The sequence below is a fragment of the Bos javanicus genome, chromosome 7, assembly GCF_032452875.1.
Source record: "Bos javanicus breed banteng chromosome 7, ARS-OSU_banteng_1.0, whole genome shotgun sequence".
Lineage (NCBI taxonomy): Eukaryota > Metazoa > Chordata > Mammalia > Artiodactyla > Bovidae > Bos > Bos javanicus.
Genome location: NC_083874.1, coordinates 79,458,204 through 79,480,168, shown reverse-complemented (window position 1 = coordinate 79,480,168; position 21,965 = coordinate 79,458,204). Strand labels below are relative to the sequence as shown.

The 21,965-nt window shown below is 42.4% G+C and overlaps 1 protein-coding gene across 3 annotated transcripts in view; it reads right to left on the bottom strand.

The window, feature by feature from the left end:
* The window catches only part of LOC133251611 (teneurin-2), a 764,810-nt gene that overhangs the window by 413,958 nt on the left and 328,887 nt on the right, over nucleotides 1-21,965 (bottom strand). For all 3 annotated transcript variants that reach the window (XM_061424270.1, XM_061424271.1, XM_061424273.1), the window contains one exon: nucleotides 11,591-11,800. In XM_061424270.1, coding sequence (XP_061280254.1) covers nucleotides 11,591-11,800 — 210 coding nt within the window. The remainder of the gene's footprint in view (nucleotides 1-11,590; nucleotides 11,801-21,965) is intronic.

Sequence of the window (21,965 nt, the reverse complement as noted above, 5' to 3'; positions counted from 1 at the left end):
ACTTATATGCATGAAATACCAAGAGAATATTACAGATCAGAATGTAATGAGGTGCTAAATTGAATAAGGCAGCCTATAAGACTGGTGCAATTCTGACTCTGGCTGGAGTTGGGCTATATTGGTTGGGAAATATGTGGGAAAAGAAGGGACCTGTGCTTACATGGATACTGGGTTAATAATGAGGAGGAACAGTGCTTAGGATATCTCCTCCATTTCATGCCATTCTAAGCCTGGGATTTTTCAACAAGGCTGGGGGCTGGGTTTGGATAAAGTTTTAAAGCCCTAAATAACTCCATAGGACTCCCTCATCAACAGTAGCAAATATAAGACAAATCTACAGTTTTGATGAAATGTTTCAGTGACAACCATTCAAATTCCCATTGCCTGCTATCATCTCAAAGACATAGCCTCTAATCAACGTATGTATGTTGAATGAAAATATATCTGGTAATATTAAATAGCTACCGTTTGAGTGTTCTAACATTGTATGAAGTGTTGTGCACAACCAATCCCTTGTACTTTGTTTTAAATTTTTTTTCTGTTTGTAAAGAGAAAAATGCATATAGTTTAAAGAATTGAATAGTTATACAATATTTGCTTCAAAAATAGCAATCCTTTCGCATCACTACCAATTTCTTCTTTCCCAGAGGCAACTACATTTACCTATTTTTTTTTTAGCTGATTATTTTACTATTTAGCTCCAGGTTTATAAATAACATGCTTTGCTGCTATTTCTTGCATTTCCAATTTTAGGCATTATCTAGTAACTTCTCACTAGAAAAATGCACAGCTAGCCTTTTTCTTCTACCTGCTCCATCCATATATGTAACGTACTTTTCCATCTCCCCATCTTTCTGATATAATGCTTAGATCAATATTCAGTGTTTAAGAGCTGAGCCGTGTCATAAATGATAACCATCTTTCATTTCTTGAACAATTTTTTTGTTGTCTTTTAAGAATTTCCTTAAATTTATTTTTCAACACTGCAGACTGATTTGTTTGTTCTCGTTGTATTCCTTATTCACTCTGTGTCCTTGGGCAAGTTAAACTCTCTGTGCCACAGTTTTTCCATCTGTTGAAAAGGAGATCATACCAACCCACAATGTAATGGTGTTAATGTCCTCCAGCCAAAACACCACTAGGAACACACTGTAGTCAAACAAAGTGGGGTTAATTAACTCATTGCAAAGAAGGTGCCATGGGGTGCTTCAGTAGAAGGGTATTAGAGAGGGCTATGTTGAATAATTTTAGGGAGGGGTCAAAGAAACAGGCTCCCTGCATTTGGTGCAGTCAGATAGTGGGGATAACCCTATGATTGGATATCTCAATATATTTCATGTACAGGAAGGGTTGAGTAGAAGAGGCTAACACTACCACTGGTAAAGAAAGTACTGTTACTCATTTTAGCCTGGAGAGGGGGGTGTTTTGTACTTTTCTGTTTGGGATAGTGACTTGGTTTTTGTCTTTATTCAGGCAAGATAATAAAATGGGCTTGCTTTCATTTTATCGTACTTTATCTCAACCACAGAATGGTCCTGATGAATGCTAGCATTCTTTAAGACTGTTTAGGTTCAAGGGGAGGCTTCCATGGCCTAGCTGGGAATGCCGGGCCAGTTCCCCCCAACAGAACTTTTGCAGAGATGCTAGTGTCAGGCTAGTTCCCAGTGTTAAGGGCTGATTTTCTTGTTCTCATAGGTAAGGAAGATTAAATGAGCTGCCATCTGTAAAAACCATTAGCACAATGGCTGCCATATAATAAGCCCTTAAAAGTGTTTGTTATATGACACTAAAAGCACAGGCAACAAAAGAGAGAAACAGGAAAGTGGACAGACAACACTAAAATTAAAACATCTTGCATATCAAAGCACATTCAACAGACTGAAAAGGCAACCTCCAGAATTCAAAAAATATTTGCAAATTATTTCTAATAAGAGATTGATATCCAGAGTACAGGGCTTCTGTGGTGGCTCAGACAGTAAAGAATCCTCCTGCAATACAGGAGAGCTGGGTTCAACCCCTGGGTTGGGAAGATTCCCTGGAGGAGGGCATGGCAACCCACTCCAGTATTCCTGCCTAAAGAATCCCAAGGACAGAGGAGCCTACAGTCCATGGGGTCAAAAAGAGTCAGACACAGCTGAGCAACTAAGCATATCCAGAGTACAGTCAGAACTCAAGAGATATTGTGGGTTTGGTTCCAGATAACCACAATAAAGCTAATACTGCAATAGAGTCACATGAAATTTTATTTTTATTTTTTTGGTTTACCAGTGCATTTAAAGTTATGTTTACACTATACTATAGTCTATTAAATATGCAATAGCATTATTTTAAAAAATGCAATGCATATACCTTAATTAAAAAACACTTGATTGCTAAAAAATGCTAACTATCACCTGAAACTTCAGTGAGTTTGAGTAATAACAGCAAAGATCACTGATCAGGGATCACTGTGTCAAATACAATAATAATGAAAAAGTGAAATATTGCAAGAATTACAAAATGCGACACAGAGATACAAAGTAAGGTAATGCTGTTGGAAAAAAATGGTACTGACAGATTGATTCAGGGGTGCCACAGAACTTCAATTTGTTAAAAAAAAGAAAAAAAAAAAAAGGAAGTGCAGTAAAACAAAGCTCAATAAAATGGGATATACTTGCATATAAAGAACTCTTAAAATTCAACAACAAACAACCTGATTAAAAAGTGGGCAAAGAATCTGGAAAGCATTTCTCCAAAGGCCAATAAGTACATGAAAAGATGCTCAACATCACTAATCATCAGGTGAATGCAAATCAAAACCACTTCACATGCATGATGATGGCAATTATAAAAAAACAAAGAAAATAACAAGTGTTAGAAGGATGGAGAGAAACTGTAACTCTTGTGCACTGCTGGTGGGGACCTGAAATGGGGTAGGCACTGTGGAAAGTGGTATGGCAAGTCCTCAAAAGATGCAGCATAGAATTTCTACATGGTTCAGTGTTCCACTTCCAGGTATACACCCAAAAGAAGTCAGAGCAGGCCCTTGAACACATGTTTGTACACCAATGTTCACAGCAGCATGAGTCACAATAGCTGAAAGGAGAAAATAACCCAAGTGTCCAGTGACTGATTAATGAATAATTGAAATACAGAATCAAAAGATTATTATTCAGCCTTAAAAAGGGAGAAAGCTCTGACACATGACACAATCTGAGTGAATCTTAAAGTCATGAAACTAGGTGAAATAAACTGGTCACAGAACAGACACATGTTCTGTGACTCCACTTATATGAGGTACCTAGAACAGTCAAATTCACAGAGGTAGAAAATTAAATGGGGGTTGCAGGGGGCTGGAGTGAGTAGGGAGTTCGTGTTTCATGGGTAGAGAGTTCTGTTGGGAAGATGAAAAATTCTGGAGACGGATGGTGGTGACAGTTGCCCAGCAATGTGTATGTACCTCTTGCTGCAGAATGGTGCACTTAAAAATGGTCACCAATGGTAATTTCACATTATGGAGAAGGGGACGACAGAGGATGAGATGGCTGGATGGCATCACCAACTCGATGGACGTGAGTTTGAGCAAGCTCCAGAACTTGGTGATGGACAGGGAAGCCTGGCGTGCTGCAGTCCATGGGGTCACACAGAGTCAGACATGACTGGGCAACTGAACTGAACTGACTGGTACTTTTTCACAATGTATTTGCTAACGTAAAAAGTAAATAATATCAAACTTGATCCCTGCTCCATCTAAATCTTCTTTTAAGATACTTAGATGCATCAGAATGTCCTTTAATATTCATGACAACTTTAGGAGTTGTACACTCTTACTTCTGTTTTACGGATAAAGAAAACCGAGGCATAGATGAAGTCAGTCATTCATGATCACAGTGTTACAAAGTGGCTGAGCTATGATTCAAATCCAACTAGTATAGATTTGAGAGTCCACTCTTAAGAACACAGTTCTTTTTAATTATTATATTTGGGAGGGGTCTAAGAGATTTACCAGGGGCTGGGGTTATTACTTCTGTTAGAACTGCCCATTTGTAAAAGAAATCTATCGTTTCATTTAGTAGAGCATTGAGACATCTATAGCAAGAGACTGGGGCCACATTTTAAAATGGCTATTTAATATTAGCCGAGAAGCTAACTAACTAGAATTAAATATAATCTTTAAGAAAATTTGGGAAAAGCTGAAGTTCTGGATAAAAATTGTTAGGGCAGGAAACTGTTAAGATGTTGCATATAGCTCCTAGGGCACCTCGCCTGTATTAATATCATGAAACCAGGGGCAGAGATGGAGAGGCAGAAAGTACACAATGCTTATCGACCTTGGGAATTTTGTCAATAGCAAGATTATTTGCTGAGAAGGAACATTTCGGTGCCGTATGTCACTTCCATGCTGCGCATCTCCAAAGGAATTACCTGTCCATCTTGCCTGTGTGCTCATTTGCACTGTGGTGCAGACAAGCGATCCCGACCATAGCTGGGCTGGAAACAGCTGAACCTACAAAATTCCTGTGTGTGGGCGCATGTGCACATGAGCATGCATGCATTACAAGAAGCCACAAATGAAAAGAAGAAAAGGTCCGACCTCTGTTTATCAACATCAAGAGAGTTCCTGAGAACGATCAACTCCCAATCTCAGAGTGGAAGACCTTGTTTAGGAGGTGCTCTGGGAGCCCAGGTGCTCTGCTTTTTCTGCTTGCTGGGATGGCAATCAACATTTTCAAGCACGTGTCATCAGATGCCAAACCATGCTTCTCAACCTCTGCAGGGAAACTGCAAGGAGCTACTTGGCCTGACTGCATAGGTCTCAGTTTTGACAAAGCCCTAGAGGATGGGGTGAAATTCACACTATGCAGGAAGAGGGGTGGAGGGTAGGCTCTAAATGGGGGGAGGGGGCGTAGTTTGGTCCAGCTGGATACAAGGAACTTACACATACAGAATATTAGAGCAAGAAGGGAAGATTTTGGGCCAGTGCTCAACCTTGACAAGTAGGGAAACTGAGGCACAGGATTGACTATTAAAGTTCATGCTGTGAACTGAATCTTCAGCTTCTATTTTAGGGCTTTCCCATTACACCCAGGCTTCCCAAACTTGCCAGACCCTAAGAATCATCTGAACAGAGAAGTGAAAGCATAGTTCCTGAGCTCCTCCTAAACTTATTCAACCAGAACCTTCTGCAAAGAGTCAGGGGATGTGTGTGTTTGCCAAGCAGAGGAGGTCAAGACTATTTTTGTGATGTGGTATCAGTTTTTTCCCAATCTTTTAAACAGCGTAACTCGTGTCCCTTGAGGCAATGCTCTCATTGTCTTTTGTTTCTCTCAATAAGTCACTTAGATATTTTCAAGGTTAACATTTAACAGAGGAGTGGGGATAAAAGTCTCTGGAATTAGGAAGGTTAGGTTTGACACCCAGGCCATTCATTTCTCAGCTTTGTGACGTCACTTCTTCTGTGGTGTTACTCCATGGTGTTTCATCCATGGAATGCGTATGATGGCAATCTTTTTACTCTGGGATGTGGTGGGGATTAAATAAATGAAAGGAGGTATGCGCTGTGCTGTGCTTAGTCCCTCAGTCGTGTCTGACTCTTTGTGACCACATGGACTGTAGCCTGCCAGGCTCCTCTGACCATGGGGATTCTCCAGGCAAGAATGCTGGAGTGGGTTGCCATGCCCTCCTCAAAAGGAGGTATATAAAGTGTCTGACATAATACCTAGTGTAAAGGGAGAAGGCAGCTTTGGGGGAGAAGCAAACCCATGTGTTTTGCGTTTAGGGCAAGAGCAAGGTGAAAGTGTGGCCTCCCCAGCCTCGAGTCAGCACCCAGGACTTGGTCCATGCTGCTGGAGCACTGGAAGCCCTCTGCAGAAGAGGCAGTCAGACCACTGCCTAGAACCAGAAAGGGATTACAGGCAGCTCTAAACATCTGGCCCCCACGTCCAAGCTGAAGGAGAAGAACTGGGAACCAAGCAACTCATGCACAGAAGAAATCCAGTTTGGGGATGTGAATGATATTTGGACTCGATTTCCTGACCCCCAAGTCAAGAGTGAAGAATGGAATCTCTCCCGAACAGGCGTGCCTCTTTCTGCTGAGGTTCCCACTGAGTCCTTTACACTGGTTCTGCCACTGCTTGTCGTGATATGTACACGTGTTATTGAACACTTTCTCATTTAAAGATGATCGACAAAGTTCTAGAGGATCAAAAACAGGAGAAACCAAGCAAAAAATAGGTATACTGAATATGATTTGTATGTTCCTCTGAGTTGGGATATTCTAAACCGCCTTCACTCCCCCTCATTATCCAGTTTTTCCATTCACACATGATGTAAAGCATTACACGTAGTTCCTGAAGACACTGATGGATTCATTTATTTAATAAATACTTATTGAGCATCTATTTTGCACCTAACACCAGAATCCTACAGAGGAGCTTTATGCATAATAAACTGAACCTAAGAGAAGAAAGAGAAGCCTAGAAAGAACAGGTTAACATGGGGTACCTTAAAAGAGGTGCAATAAACTGTGAAGAGGTGACTCACTGGAAAAGACCCTGATGATGGGAAAGACTGAAGGCAGAAGAAGAGGGAGGCAGAGGATGAGATGTTTAGATAGCATTACCAACTCAATGGACATGAATTTGAGCAAACTCTGGGAGATAGTGGAGGACACGGAAGCCTGGCATATTGCAGTCAATGGGATCACAAAGAGTCCAATACGACTTAGCAACTGAAAAACCACCACAAACAGTCTCACAATGTAGAAGGATTTTTAAAAGAAAACAAGTTCGTATTATCAGCACAGTCAGATCATCCATGTGTGAAAGAATTGCTGTGAGCTATTTAGGAAATCCTAAATAAAATTAAATTAGAGTGGGCATAATCTATTTAAGGAGGCAAGAAAATTTGTAACATATTAGAGGAAAAATTCTTCCCTAAGCCTAAAATACACTGGGTTGGCCAAAAAATTTCTTCAGATTTTTCTATATGCATGTATAGGAAAACCCAAATGAACTTTTTGGCCAATCCAATACAAGGGGATGTCGTTTCATTAACTTAAAAAAATTCTGGGCACTCCCCTTATGCTTGATCCCAAATCCAGCCCCGTGGATGGTGGGCCAGGCCAGATGAATGAGACTGTCTTGGGCAGTGCTTTAGTCCACAGGAGAGGATGTCATTTCTAACATCTCAAAGGCTGTCAAGACAAAGCTGTCATACAGAACATCTGCTTCTCAGGTTCTGGGTGAGGACGACCACCCCAAAGTTGACTAATTTCTGTGAAACATTTAGTTATGAGCAATGATATTTAAGGTCAGTTGCCCATGGGACAAACAGGTGACATGGTCTTTTATAGAACTAAGGTTTATCTACGCATCAAATCAAGTTTTGCCCCTGGGTTGTGCAATTTTGGCAAATTAGTAGAAAGGTTTTTTAACTGAAAATGTTCTCTATGGCTCATGAGGAGGGAGGTCTTAAGACATTTTGACAGGACACCCTTTCGCATGCATTATAGCATGTTTCTGGGAATCGGTCATCTTTCTGGCCTCACTAATATAAGGATTTGCAGAATTTCCCTGAAGCAGTCAGTTGATTTGTTTTTATCTCACGGATGTTGTGTGTGTTGGGGTTTTTCTCTTTTTGCTTTGGTTTCTGGGAAGCTTAGAATCAAGTTTTTCTATCTTAAATAATGGAACGGGACTTTATGTATATAAGCCTATATGTATGCTTTTCTCCCTAGACTTTTCCCTTTATTCTCTTATAATTTTCCACTGTTTGAGAAAAATTTGTTAGAAGCTGTCCAAATTATAGGGAAGATGTAAGAGAAGGAATGAATGAATGGATGGATGGCTGAATGAATGAATGGATGAGTGAAATTTTTTGCTTTATGATGCCAGATAAACAAGAGTATCATTTAATGAGCTAGGCAACTGAATTCCTGAACCACTCTAGGGAATTCAGGGCTTGCTGTTTTGAAGTACTATGTTCTTTAGAATTAGCCAAGGTGATGCTTTTTAAAAAAGAGTTGGGTACCTTCAATGCGCTTTAACAAAGTGACACTCTCCAGCGGAGATAGCATCTTTGTCACACAGAACCAATGGAAAGGGTCCTGGCAGATGCATACTGATTACATTTCTTCTGCATACTTTGATGTTACTAATGAGTATTCAAAATCCCTTTATTTAGACTTTTAAGAAAATGAAAACTCAACCTTTTAGAGTGGAAGAGGTAAGTCAATGCTTTTAGACTATAATGCAGCCGCCCAGGTATTTTCTGCCTCATATGCTGATAGCAAAATGCAAACCCCATTCCTATCTGGAAGGTACTCTTAGGCATCCATCTGCAGGAGCCTCCATTATGCTGCCACTGGGATCCAGACTTTTTTCTTCTAGATGAGTTACTTCACAGAATCTGAAATTATGCTGTTGTAGACAAGAAACATCTCTGGAGCTGACCTGCCCTGGCAGAAGATCAGAACACAGGATGAACCACTTGCCGGAGCTCAGTTATCTGGAAGCAAACGCTTGAGGGGATGGGAAGCACGCCTCTTCTAAGCATCTCACTAGCTGAACCTGGCTACCAGCACGACTGGCACAGATTGAAGGTTAGAGCAATTGGGCTGCGCAGGTGCCCAGGGTTTAGGACCGTCCACTAAAGAATGCGCAATAGTCATAGAAAATAATGACGGTGGAGCCGTAATGGTGAAGTTTTGTTGTTGCCTTGAGATGTTCATGTTGTCAAAATCATTTTAGTGTACAGTTTATGTCCAGTTTGTCTCTTTAGAACAGAAGCTCTTTGAGCAGGAAATGAGCACACTGACTCTCCTAATGATGGGCTTCACTAATGTCAAGTCATAACAGCAACAATCAGAGGGCAGCAGGAAAGAATTTTTTTTACTGTCATGTATGTGCTGAAGGTGTTGGAAGGGGTTTTATTTCACCTAAGAAAGAGACAAGGACCAAACTGGTCCCAGATCTTCAAAGCACAGGGTCATTGCCAAGAGACTGGCTTCAAAAGGTCTGTGTTCTTAAGCAGCTGAACATAACACAACCAATCACGTGGTCACTTTATGCCTCCACAGCTACTGAAAAAGCCAGCCCCTTTCATCAAACTCAATTCACAACACCCAGGCACGGCTCCGCACTTTGCATCTTCTGCGTCAAACTCTATTTTCAATCCTTTATGTCAAATTTAAGTTCATGGCAACTACATTCAGATCTTGATAGAATCCCCAATTTGCTTTGGACCCCACATCCATTCCACAACACACGCACACATGTGAGCACACACATATTCAAAATGGATTTGCACTCACTTTAGCACTAAGCCAGAATCAAGAATTTTGAATGGCTGCCAGGTGACTGGAGCTTTAACCAGTTCTCAGATTAAGTAACCTTCTGAGAACAAGGACAGAGCACATTTGGATCTTTACCCCGCAGGTGAAGACACCCGTCACTGTAGTCTTAAGTGGGATGAAAATGGACCCTCAAATTTTCTGTGGTATTTTTCCCTATTACTGAAGCTTAAATAGCTATCAGTCTGAAGTGAGCAAAACAAATTGGTGCGAGTGAAGAAAAATGGATAAGTTTGAGTCCGAACACACGCATCTGTTGTGTCCACCAGAAGGAGGTCTTGATTAGGCAGCAAATCAACAAAAATTCCCTATCAACCACTTACAATCTGATACAACAGAAAAGAAATCACTCACAGCGTTATCACCAAGAAAACATTCTAGACAGCCCTGAGTATGAATTGACCCCTCTTATGGAAATCATCTTGGCTTGGGTATACATATATGCATAAAAGGAGATAGTTTTTAAAAGCTCATTTTCTTGCTAATAATCATCTGTTTTTAAAAAGCTATCAGCAGGTGCACCTCATTTCAAAAGCCTCTTGTCCTTTATAATACAATATTCATCACGATTACATAGTATGAAATAAAAAGCAGCAAAACATAAGCGAGGATAGTTCAATTAAATGCAACATAATCTCAGAAGCAAAGGGAAAAAAAAATGATCCTGTAGCTAAAATCAGGTTCTGATGAAAGAAAAAAGGGAATATATTTCCACATATTTTTAATTATATAGAATTTCCTCAAACATGATTTTTCATAATATATTCCATTAAGTTAACATCATATTTGAAGAAAGAGCATTTTCTGATTTCATTTTAAGCCTGATTTTGAGCAATTACAGTGTCATTGTTCCGCGGTAGAAAGGTTGAATTCATTTACTGTGTGGTTATGCTAGTTATGATTGATGTCTCTTCTCCAAATGATAAACCAATCACCCCAATGATGTAATGTCATTTTAAGAGTGCCATAATCACATTTCTCTCAAACTAGAAGCTCTGATGAGTTCTAATAAAGATTTATGGTAGATTAAAGGCCTTCATAATATCAACAATGGATTGCTCATTTGATGAGAGATTTGATTAGGTAATTTTTTTTTGAAAAAGAATATGAGTTTACTAAATATATCAGGGCTGGCTTTGAAGAAGGGCATGGGCCATCATAAGTAGCAGTCCATCATTCCATCTCCTGAATGAATCATCTTTAATGTATTTAGGAGGTCCTTTCTAATTGTAGAGGTTGAGGCCATTGGTGGCATATATTCATGGATGGAGCCCAAATACAATCTCATCGAGGAACACCCTTGGCATAGAAATCCAGAGCTTTCTGGATTTTGATGGGATATGCTAATGAACACCATGAGCGACCAACTCCAAAGATAACTCCAAAGCCTTAGGGGTTGGGAGCAATTAATTTCCGCAAATGTCTTTCCTTGGGCTGTGGGTACTTAACCCTAGATCCTGCCCAATCCTACAGTCACGTGTTTTGTGAGCCACCAACAGCAGAAATCAAAATAAGGCATTGCTACTTCTGGGTCTAGGGCAATTCCACCTAAGATTTAGAGATCTGGAGCTGAGGTAAGTACCACAAAATCCTCAAAAGGGGGACAGAATGCTGTGACCAGTCCTTTTGATGTGTGAATGTGAAAACCACGGTGAGAATCAAGGATTTAGAGGTGTTATTTATCCTGGTACCACAGAATCAGCTCATTAATCTCAAGTGAAGTGGGACAAATAGAGGGTCAGAGGAAAGATCACCCTCAAATGCTTCAGACTTGGCAAGACATTCAGCATTCACATCAGGAGAACACATTTTAATTGCAAAATCATCTAAATAAGCAAGGAAGAAAGAGTCAGAAGCCAACCATCAAAAAAAAAAAAAAAAAGATCTGAGATGCATATGCATTGGTCACGTTGAGGGTGTCTGTCGCCTATGACCAGAATTATAGTAACACAGCATTCAATATTCCGTCATCTCTCTGCACTTCACCTTTGAGACCTGTAGACTCTCACGTGCAGCTAGGGGGAAGTGCTTCCCACTGAAGGAGGGCCAAGCTCTGTTCAGATAAGCCACACCTCTTCAGTAACCACGACCTTCAACAAATAGACCCTGAAACCTCAGTGTCACCAGATGACAAAGGCACTTCACCTCCTCGCTCCCCACACCACCTTCTCCCCAGCCCTGGTTTCAGAGGTGTAGTTTCGTAGGAGACGCCAAATCATCACGCGCACAACACATGTTCAGACGGCACGGTTTCCTTACCACTGCTGGAGGCTTGCTGGGGCCCTGAGCATGCTCTGAGCAGGTATGAATTGGGGGAGAACTCCTCATCGGGGTTGGTGTCCATGATTTGATGGGAGGTGTTGCTGTCTAGCAATGGCATCTGGCAGCTAACGGGTGGAGGATTATGGGAGCTAGGCAGCTGAGCAGATGGGAGGAGGCTAGACGAGGATGTAGGTGGAATGGGACGACCTGGGAAAGAGGACAGAGGGGTCAAAGGTCAGCAATGAGTGTCATGAAAGCATCCAGAGAAAGTTACATTACAATCACCTCACAATACAAATCTCCAAAAAAAAAAAAAAAGCTCCAGATGTATTTTTTTGAGTGATTTGATGGTTTTTCCAAATGTCCAAATTCATACGATTGTAGTTGTGTATTTCAGAAAATGGACATGACAACAGAAGTATCCATCGACACAGCTGAAATGGGATCAGTCCGGAAGACATCCACTTCCTTCTGTCTTTCCTGCTATGGTCCTAATCGACGTTTCCACCATCTCTCAATAGACTAGCTCCCTTCTGTTCTCCCTGCTTCCACTCTTGCCACACACCTGTCTCTGACCCTTTGTTTCTCTCCCTTCTCTACAGCAGCCAGAATGCTATTTTACTGATAGACATTAGATCATATCACCCTGCTGCTTGGCACCTTCTGGTGGCTTCCCACTTTCTATAGAAAGAGACCCAAACTCTTTACACTGCCCTTCATGTCTCATCTACACTGGCACCAGCTGCCTCTTCCATCTCACCTCTGACAGTGGCCCTTACCATGCTCCACTTTTATTCTCCAGCCAATGTACTATCTTTATTTCTGTTGCTTGCACACATCACACCATTCCATCTTCAGAGTCTTCACACTTCCAATCCCTTCTAGTGGAACATTCTTCCTTATCTGCAACCTCACTGATACTCACAAGCCTGCTTCTTTTCATTCAAGCCTTCCCTGTTTGCCTTCTTGAGAACTGCCCATTTATCTGCTCTATCCTGTCATCCTGTTTAAATTTCTTGACAGCCCTTATGACTATTGGAAGGGAGATATGTCAACTTATTTTATTCACCCCTATGTCCTCAGTTTCTTCCTAACAAACAGCATCTGTTGAGTGAATGAACAGATAAATAAGGGAGACTAAAATCAAACTCATTAGTTTGGGGAAGAAGGGGAGGAGAGGCAGAAAGGGCGACACATTTGCATTTCAAAGAAGTGGCCAGCGTCACCATTGTCTGGTGGCTCAGATGGTAAAGAATCTGCCTGCAACGAGGGAAACCTGGGTTTGATCCCTGGGTCAGGAAGATCCCCTGGAGAAGGGCATGGCAACCCACTCCAGTATTCTGGCCTGGAGAATTCCATGGACAGAGGAGCCTGGTGCGCTACAGTTCATGGGGTCCCAGAGAGTCAGACAGAACTGAGCGACTAACTGTTTCTTTCACCACTGTCTTCACCATGTGGTTCTTCTGGACATCACTGGGAAATTTCTACAAGGACCATCTGCACCAAGCCATAGGGAGGAGCAGCCAGCCTGGAAGGAGGTGGGCAGTGTCTTGGAGCTGGCCTTCGGTCAAGAACTTCTCCCGCACAGAAGGCTGCTACAATGCCTCTTTTTCTGTGGCAGGGAGCTCCTCACAGCAGAACTGCTGAGTGAAGGTAACTGCTGTGTGGACTTTAACCTGATTCACCCTTATATCTTGGGGTCCTTGTGACTGCTTGCCTGCTGGTTTGTTCATTTGGAAAGCTCAGAAAAATGAGCCAAGAACAGCAGCCCAGGGGATATGCCCTGTCGAAAAGAGGGAAGGTATTAAGAAGGCAAACTCAAGAACCAGGTTAGAGTTTCAACTCAGGCAAGACATGCCCGAGGCAGAAGAAACCCATGTTCCTGCTTTTAGATGCACTGCACCTGTGAAGGCATTTTCAGACATCTCATTATTGTTAAGTCACTCAGTTCAGTTCAGTTCAGTCGCTCAGTCGTGTCCGACTCTTTGCGATCCCATGAATCATAGCACGCCAGGCCTGTGTCCAACTCTTTGAGACCCTATGGACTGTAGCCCTCCAGGCTCCTCTGTCCATGGGATTTCCCAGACAAGAATAGTACAGTGGGTTGCCATTTCCTCCTCCAGGGGATCTTCCCGACCCAGAGATTGAATCTGCGTCCCCTGCACTGCAGGTGAATTCTTTACCACTCAGCCACCTGGGAAGCCCTCAGATATTACATCTGGATGTATATTTTTGTCATCGCTTTTGTAATTGTATTTCATGATCAGTTCCCCAGTGCATTAAATGTTACTGACAGATTATTTTGAATCAGTAAAATGTATAAGCATCTCCTAAAGGCACTCTGCTAAACACTGAAGATACAAAAGTAAGCAAGACATCATCCTTGCCCTCAGAGAGCTCACAGTCTAGTGAGAGAGGCAAGCAGTAAAATGCATCATTTCAGCAGCACATGGTAAAGAGCACGATGGTCCCATGTAAGAACATGCTTCTATGGGGGCCCAGGAAGAGAGACCAGGTTGAGGTAGGGGTGGAGGGTCAAACAAGGATTCTTGGGAAAGCTGGTATCCAGGCAATCTTCAAGAGAAGAGGAAAGGGGCTCCTGGTGACATGAAACAATGAACAACAGCACAGACACGTCAAACCACTAGCCAGTTACCCTTTTTGAGGATGGGAGTGGCAGAAAGAGATAGGAAACAAGGTACCCTTAAAGCTTAAATGTTAGGGTCTCGGTAACACAGTCGAAGAAGACTCATTCCTGCAGCAGGTCAATGGATGAATGAAGTTTGGTTTAAAAAATCCAATTCATTCATAACTTGTTCAGAAGCCATATAAGGCATGATATTCTTGCCAGATGCTCTGGCAAGGGTAGGCTGAATAATCAGCTTGTGATCAGAATCAGTACTCACATTTAATCAACGTGACTTCCCCCCAAAGCTGATAAAAATACTACCATCATCATCATCATTTTAACTGCTAATCTTTTTGCATGACTATCTGCCTCTCACAGCGCAATCACGATCAGTTCTACGAGGTTAAAGGATTATCACCCCCATTTTGCAGATGAGAAAACTGAGGCACAGCACAGTGAGACTGCACAGGCAGCAGGTGACAAGTGCCAGGTCTGCCTGTTCCCAAGTCTCCTCTCTTACCCGTCTGCATGCTGTTTGCCTAACCTGCATGGTGACAAAAATGGAGCAAGGTGACATACAAGGAGGGGAGGTGATGGGCAGGAAATCATATTTCAGGTTTCCCAGTCCCCCATCCCAAGGCACTCTGGAGATTCCAAATGAGAAACGCTGCTTTGAATAATCATTGATAGCAGCTATCAGATGGCAGAGTTCAAAGCTTTTCTCAAAATTCTGTTATGAAGTTCAAAGTGGCTTCTTCACAGCCATGCTACCCTCCACCTTCTTCAAGGCTCCTTGATGCAGAGGCAGCCTGACCAGGGCACGGTGAGGGTGGCATTGACATCTACTTAGCAGCGAGGCAGTGGCAGGAATGGATTTTAACTCCCAATCAATAGGCTTTAAAGTTTGTATTATTGAGGCATATCTGAAGCTGCATGTGGAAGAACAAGGGTGGCTGGGAGCCAATTTTTAAATTCCTTTGAGTGACTGAGGTGGAACTGAAGTTCAGGGGCAATTTTCCAGGAGCCTGATATGATAGTTGCTGTGAAATCATTCTTTACACGAACTTTTGGAAATTTTGTTCAGCACGAATTCATTTCCTAGAGTACAGACAGGACTGCTTTTTAATTTATACACATACAGACAATGGAAGAGCAGCCCTAACACAGTGCAAGCATGGGAGTTATTCCGGTCTATTAGAATACGTACTGTAGAATTAACTGATTCTTGTAAAATCCATGCACCCTTAAAATCCATGCTTTGGTAGCTCCTTAAATTCTCTAGCTGGTATCCACTACTACTAGGGAAATTTCTCAGTCCCAAGATCTGCCCCCAATCAAATTGTGTGCTGTTCTCTATTTGCTATGTCATTTGCTAATTTTGTTCACTTATGCTACATTTTTCCCCATGACTATTCCAACTGACAGAGACCATCTGTACAGACACAAACAGGTTCCAAAGTACAGGGGAGAAAGCTGGAACTTACACAGGCTCACTTTATAGACCATGATTTCTTACTAAAATACTTAGTATGGGATGGGCATGAAACCAGGGGCTACGTCCTTACCCAGTTCCTACTTGATGCACTATGGGGGCTCCCTGACCCCCAAACTATTTTTGAAATTTTATTTTAAATGTGTATCGAGTCCACGGCAAATATACAGAAAACCAGGTTTCATCAATCTGTTAAAAAGCAAGAGGAAACATGCAAAGGCAGCAATGTGTCATCATTAAACTCACATGGTCTTGATATGTGTGGGTGCATATGTGTGTGTGTGTTCTAAGATCCCCATGTAAATCAAAGTCTAATTATGTGTGAATGGATTCCCCATGACCTTAAAAGTGGGAAGTAAGTAAAAATTGCTGATTTTTCTGCTTTCAAATGAGTAAGATTTTGTGACAGTTTCAATTTGTAACATGTTTTTGGATTGAAAGACACATGGCGTGGGCAAACCACTTAAGGCACCTCTCTGTGCAGCCTCTGGACCCGTCCCTGTCCTCACTCCATATAGAGAACAAGCCTGCCCCTCCTTGAGGAGTGGGCAAGCAAGGGAACTGTTATTTGTTCTCACTATCCTCTGCTGTGGCATGAGCCCCAGTAAAGCTTAGCCTGAAAAAAAAAAAAAAAAAAGGACCTTAAGAATTTTTACCTAACTAAAAAATTTATGACATTTTGATTCTACTTGTTTGACTTAGTATGAATAGAATGCTAGATTTCTAATTAAAAAAAAAAAAAACAAAACAGATCTGCAACAAGCAACAAAGGTTTACTGTATAGCACAGGGAACGGTAGTCTTTATGATAACCTATAATGGAAAATAATCTGAAAAATAATTTATGTGTATAACTGAATCACCTTGCTGTGTATCTGAAACACTGTAAGTCAACTATGCATCAGTAATACATACATTTAAGAAAAGCCATGTAGCCAGACAAATCAGTTTCATGCTAGTTCTGACTGGTAGTGGCTGTTCAGAAGGCTGTGTTGAGAAGGATTCCGAGGACACCCTGGGCTCTGAAGGAGACAGTCGAATCATCAAATAGAAAAATCATGGATAAGGAATGACGGGAAAGGCAACATATCTTTAGAGTGCATTTGCCATCTACGCTCCCGCCCCTCATGCATCATCTGCTTCAGCCACATCTGAAAACCTCACTCCACACCATCTGTGGCTGAAGTCACCCTGCTTTCTCTCCCAATGTCTTGATCACAGCTCTGTTTTTCTTCTTACGCTGACTTGGATCCAACTCTAGTTCTCCCACCCAAGATTAAATGGCTACAACCTACTCTCCATCCCCAAAGCAGTAAATATCATCCGTGAAATTGCTGCTCTGCCCAACTGTTGCTAACACATTCACTAATTTATGATTGAGGGCATGTTGCAGATCAATTCCCCAAATTCACTTCCAACAAGTTCCTCTTTCGTTCAAAAGATTAATGGCTAGCTGATATTAAAATCTTTTGTGTAGACAATGCATAATTGATCTATGCAGGGACGGGGTGTCAGGATACTCGGTGGAGCAGAGACACACGGGTGGGAGAAAGTCAAAACAAAACAACACGAACATCATGCAGAACGATTACATATAAAAAAATAAGTGAAATGACCTCATTATTAAATATACATGTGATTTCGCTTTGTGCTAAAAACTTAGCCAACTATGTTACATGCACTTTTCTCTTATAACATTCACAACTTCTCTGTGAACAAAATCCTATTATAATCCCCATTTACAGGTGAAGAAACTGAGGCTGAGACGGACTAACTTTCCTAATGTTGTACCAATAGCAGAAATGGCTGGGATTTGAACTCAGGTGTTCTGATGGCAAAACCCAAGCCTCAGATGGTTCCTTCTATGCTTTCCCACTTCCCACATTAAAGAAGAGAGATTGCTTTAAAAAAAAAAAAAGGAACAGGGTATGAACCCCAGACTCATTGATCCTCTTCTGGAAGGCACCATAGAGGTCAGCCTTCTGCTGCTGCTGCTGCTAAGCCACTCCAGTCGTGTCCGACTCTGTGCGACTCCAGAGACAGCAGCCTACCAGGCTCCCCCATCCCTGGGATTCTCCAGGCAAGAATACTGGAGTGGGTTGCCATTTCCTTCTCTGAGGCATGAAAGTGAAAAGTGAAAGTGAAGTCGCTCAGTCCTGTCTGACTCTAAGCAACCCCATGGACTGCAGCCTACGAGGCTCCTCCATCCATGGGATTTTCCAGGCAAAAGTACTGGAGTGGGGTGCCATTGCCTTCTCTGAGAGGTCATCCTAGGGGAGGTAATCAACTGGGGGCAGAAACAAGGCTCTTCCTGGAAATAGAGATCACACACACACAATACATGATTTGCAAAGAAAGAAAGCAATTCTTAAGTCAGAAACAAGAACTCCTCTGTGGTTTTGTAAATTTAAGCACTTAATAAAAATATCACTTTTGTGTTAAAGTTGAGGTTGCAAAAGGATGGCGTTAACAAAAGCAAAGCAGTTGGTCGAGAATTTAAACAATTGTCCTAATGACATTTCCCAGTACTTACTGTTTACTCAGATGTCTGACAGAATTATCTATTTCCCCTCAGATGTTTGGGATTTATGAAATCTCTATTTCTGACAGAGTGAAAGTGAGGTATGTGGGTATGTATGTAAACAGAAATAATTTCAGTGTCTGACACTGCGCCCTCCTTTTGTTGAGGAGGAAATGGCAACGTACTCAAGTATTCTTGCCTGGGAAATCCCTTGGACAGAGAAACCTGGTGGGCCACAGTCCTTGCAGTTGCAAAGAGACTGAGCAACTGAGCATTTGGTTTGTAACTGATGAATAGTTGAGGAATGTGGCCCCACTTTCTTTGGATTTCCATGTGAACATCATTCTGGAAGATGGATCAGATCTTTTTAGCTCTACCTAGTTCCACACATGCAGAAGGCTGTTGGTGGGACAGCTCACTCGAGGTAGGGTGAGCTCAGGGAGGCACTGGGGCACGGGAGCCCCAGCTGCCACCACATCTGGGCCAAAGTACCCTGACAACTGCTCGAGGCGGACTCCCTGCCTCCAGCTGCAGGAATGTGGATGAAGCCGCTGCACATCTCTTCAGCTATTTTATGTGCTAAGAAAAAGACTCTGGACTTATCACATACCCTTCCCCAATTGTCAGGTCGTTAGAATAGGAAAAAGGAGTCCAGAATGGTGGTGGCTAAAAGACAAGGGAAGGGAAAAGCCCTTGAAAATAGAACAAAGGAAGGTCCGAGGACTACCATAAATGTCGGGGGAGTTTGTAATTTCCTTGGTTCTGTCTTGTCACAACAGAAATTTGAAGCAATGGCTGGACCAGTGTTACAGCTCCATGTTACAGCTCAGTTTTATTTAGAAAGTAAAGGAAAATACATCCTCGAGGCATGAGGGCATATCGGCCCAAAAGACGCAAAGAGAAGAGAGGCCCCCAGCCCAATTTTGGCTCCTCTTTTTTATATGTTTATATGTTTCTCCTCCCCCTGGGCCTGCCCTATGTAAACTGGGCTAGCCCGGAGAGCTGTTTGTTTTACCTGAGGTCCTCACTCTGGTTCTTGGACTTTCCTTTGTTCTATTTTCGTGGGCTTTTCCCTTCCTTGTCTTTTAGCCACCGCCGTTCTGGACTTGCTCCTATTCTACCTACCTAACACAATGATCACAGCAGCACTGTCTAGAGACTCAGGGATGCTAATAACAGCAGAACCAAGATCTGAACTTCAGCTTGTGTTTTACTGAAACTGTAATGGATTATTCCTAAACCTGGACTTGGCTCATGTTGAAATTCACCTGTTAATTGCCTTCATCATCCAACCCACCCCATTCTCACTTTCTACTCTGCCCTAAATGAAATCCTGATTCTAATGGATGTGATTATCCAAGAGTCTTGGGCAAATGAGGATCTCTGCCTTCCTGCTTACAGCATTCCTGTCTCGATACTGTGTAACCATCCTCAGTTCCTTGGTCCACCTGCTTTCCTCTGTCCTCCAAAGCCCAAGGCGGGAATGGAGAGGGCACAGACTTTGAAGCCAGGCTGACTGAGTTCTGCCACTTTCTGTGTGAGTTTAAGCAATTAACTTCACCTCTTTGGGCCTCTCTGATGACACGAACACTGATGAACACTGACTTTACATGCTGTAGTGAAGGCCAGAGATAATATATGTAAGGTGGTGTCTGACACCATGGTAAGTGCCAGGGACTCAGATGGAGACAGTGAAACTTGCAGCTTATTGGTTCCAGTTAGTCTGCAAGCACCTACTCTGTGTGCATGGCCATGCGATAGTCATGGGGTCTATCATTCTTCCCTCTTGGGTTGAGTCTGGTAGATAGTGAGTCTGGAACAATGTAGCTATCCTGCCAGTCCAGGGGAGAGGCTGCCTGAGAAAGGGGTATGCAGGGAGGACAGCAGAGGTGGGAGGGGCAGAGAGGGATACTCGGATGGCACTGTTAGGGTACTGGATTCAGCTAGGACTGAACCAACTCTGTCACCGAACTTCTCAATATATGAACCAATTCATTCTCCATCCAACCCTCTTTTTTTAGTTTTGTCTGGTTTTTTGAGTCACTTTGAGTTGGTTTCTGTCACTCAGAAGGAAAAGCATCCTGTCTAAACCTGGCTAGCAAGCCAAAGTGAGAATATGACTTGGTCAATACCATAAAGTTATTTAGTAGAACACCTAGAATAGATTTCAGGGCAGAAGACTTCCAGAATTATGAGACGTTCATGTTCTATAAGCTGATTCCCTTCTTGTTAAATCACGAGAAGTTGAACATGTTGGGTCCCAGAGAAACCATTTATGGCAGGGGGTACCTAGTCTATTGATATGAATACTATGGGCATCAGAGCATAGATGCCGGCCAATGTTGGTATCAATCAAGCTTATACTGCAGTAGCCTTCTGTCCTTGGCAATGGAGAAAAACTCAGATCACCTTCTAGCTGGACTGGGCCTTACAATAAATGTACCGATCTTGGAGTAGGGTGAGAGAATCACCCAAGACTCAATTTCTTGCCTGTGTCTAGATTTTAGAAAAGAACAGAGACAGTAGGTTCGATCAAAACTGTAGAATGCAAAGTGACCTCAATGAATATAGCATCTGAAAATTCAAATAGGCATGTATATATGTGTGTGTGTGTGTAATTTTTACATCACATTATGTATTTATATTCCCCTGCTGCTGCTGCTTCTGCTAAGTCGCTTCAGTCGTGTCCGACTCTGTGTGACCTCAGAGATGGCAGCCCACCAGGCTCTGCCATCCCTGGGATTCTCCAGGCAAGAACACTGGAGTGGGTTGCCATTTCCTTCTCCAATGCATGAAAGTGAAAAGTGAAAGTGAAGTCTCTCAGTTGTGTCCGACTCTTAGTGACCTCATGAACTGCAGCCTACCAGGCTCCTCTGTCCATGGGACTTTCCAGGCAAGAGTACTGGAGTGGGTTGCCATTGCCTTCTCCGATATTCCCCTGCTAGCTGCTTATATTTAGTGTAGATGTTAGTCTAGATCAGTCATTCTTAATGGGGGTAAATTTTGTCCCTCCAGGGGACAACTGGCAATGTCTGGAGACATTTTGGTTGTCATAATTCAGTGGGATGGGGGAAGGAGAGGATGCTACTGACGCCTAGTGAGCAGAGACCAGAGATGCTACCAAACATCCTACAATGCACAGGACTGTCCTCCACAACAAATAACTTCCAGCCCCAAATGTCAACAGTGTGGAAGCTGAGAACCCCTGGGTCAGCATGTGTGACAGCTTGCGATTAAAATCCTTTACGTGACATGGTCAATTTCTAAGTAGCTCCTTTTTTCCCCAACTGATAGAATTAGGTAGATATTGGAGAAGGAAATGGCAACCTACTCCAGTATTCTTGCCTGGAGCATCCCATGGACAGAGGAGCCTGGCAGGCTATGGTCCATAGGATTGCAGAGAGTTGGACACGACTGAGGCGAATAAGCATGCATGCAGGTAAATATTAGAAGTAAAAATTGGATCCAGTTAGCTCTTCACCCAAGAAAACTTCAAGCAAATAAGTTTAAGATGAAAATGGGGGGATTTAAGTTAAAGAGAGGGAAAAGTTCCTCAGAGCAAATCTAATTTGTTGCTAAGAGACATTACAATTGGCCTTTATCCAGAAGATGGGGAGACCTGCCTGTCAGTAGAGAGTTGGGTTGCCTTTACAGATATGAGAGATTCAGGGGAGAAGATTCCAGCTCGGGTATAGGTAAGTGCATCTCACCTGAGGAATTTTCATGATGAC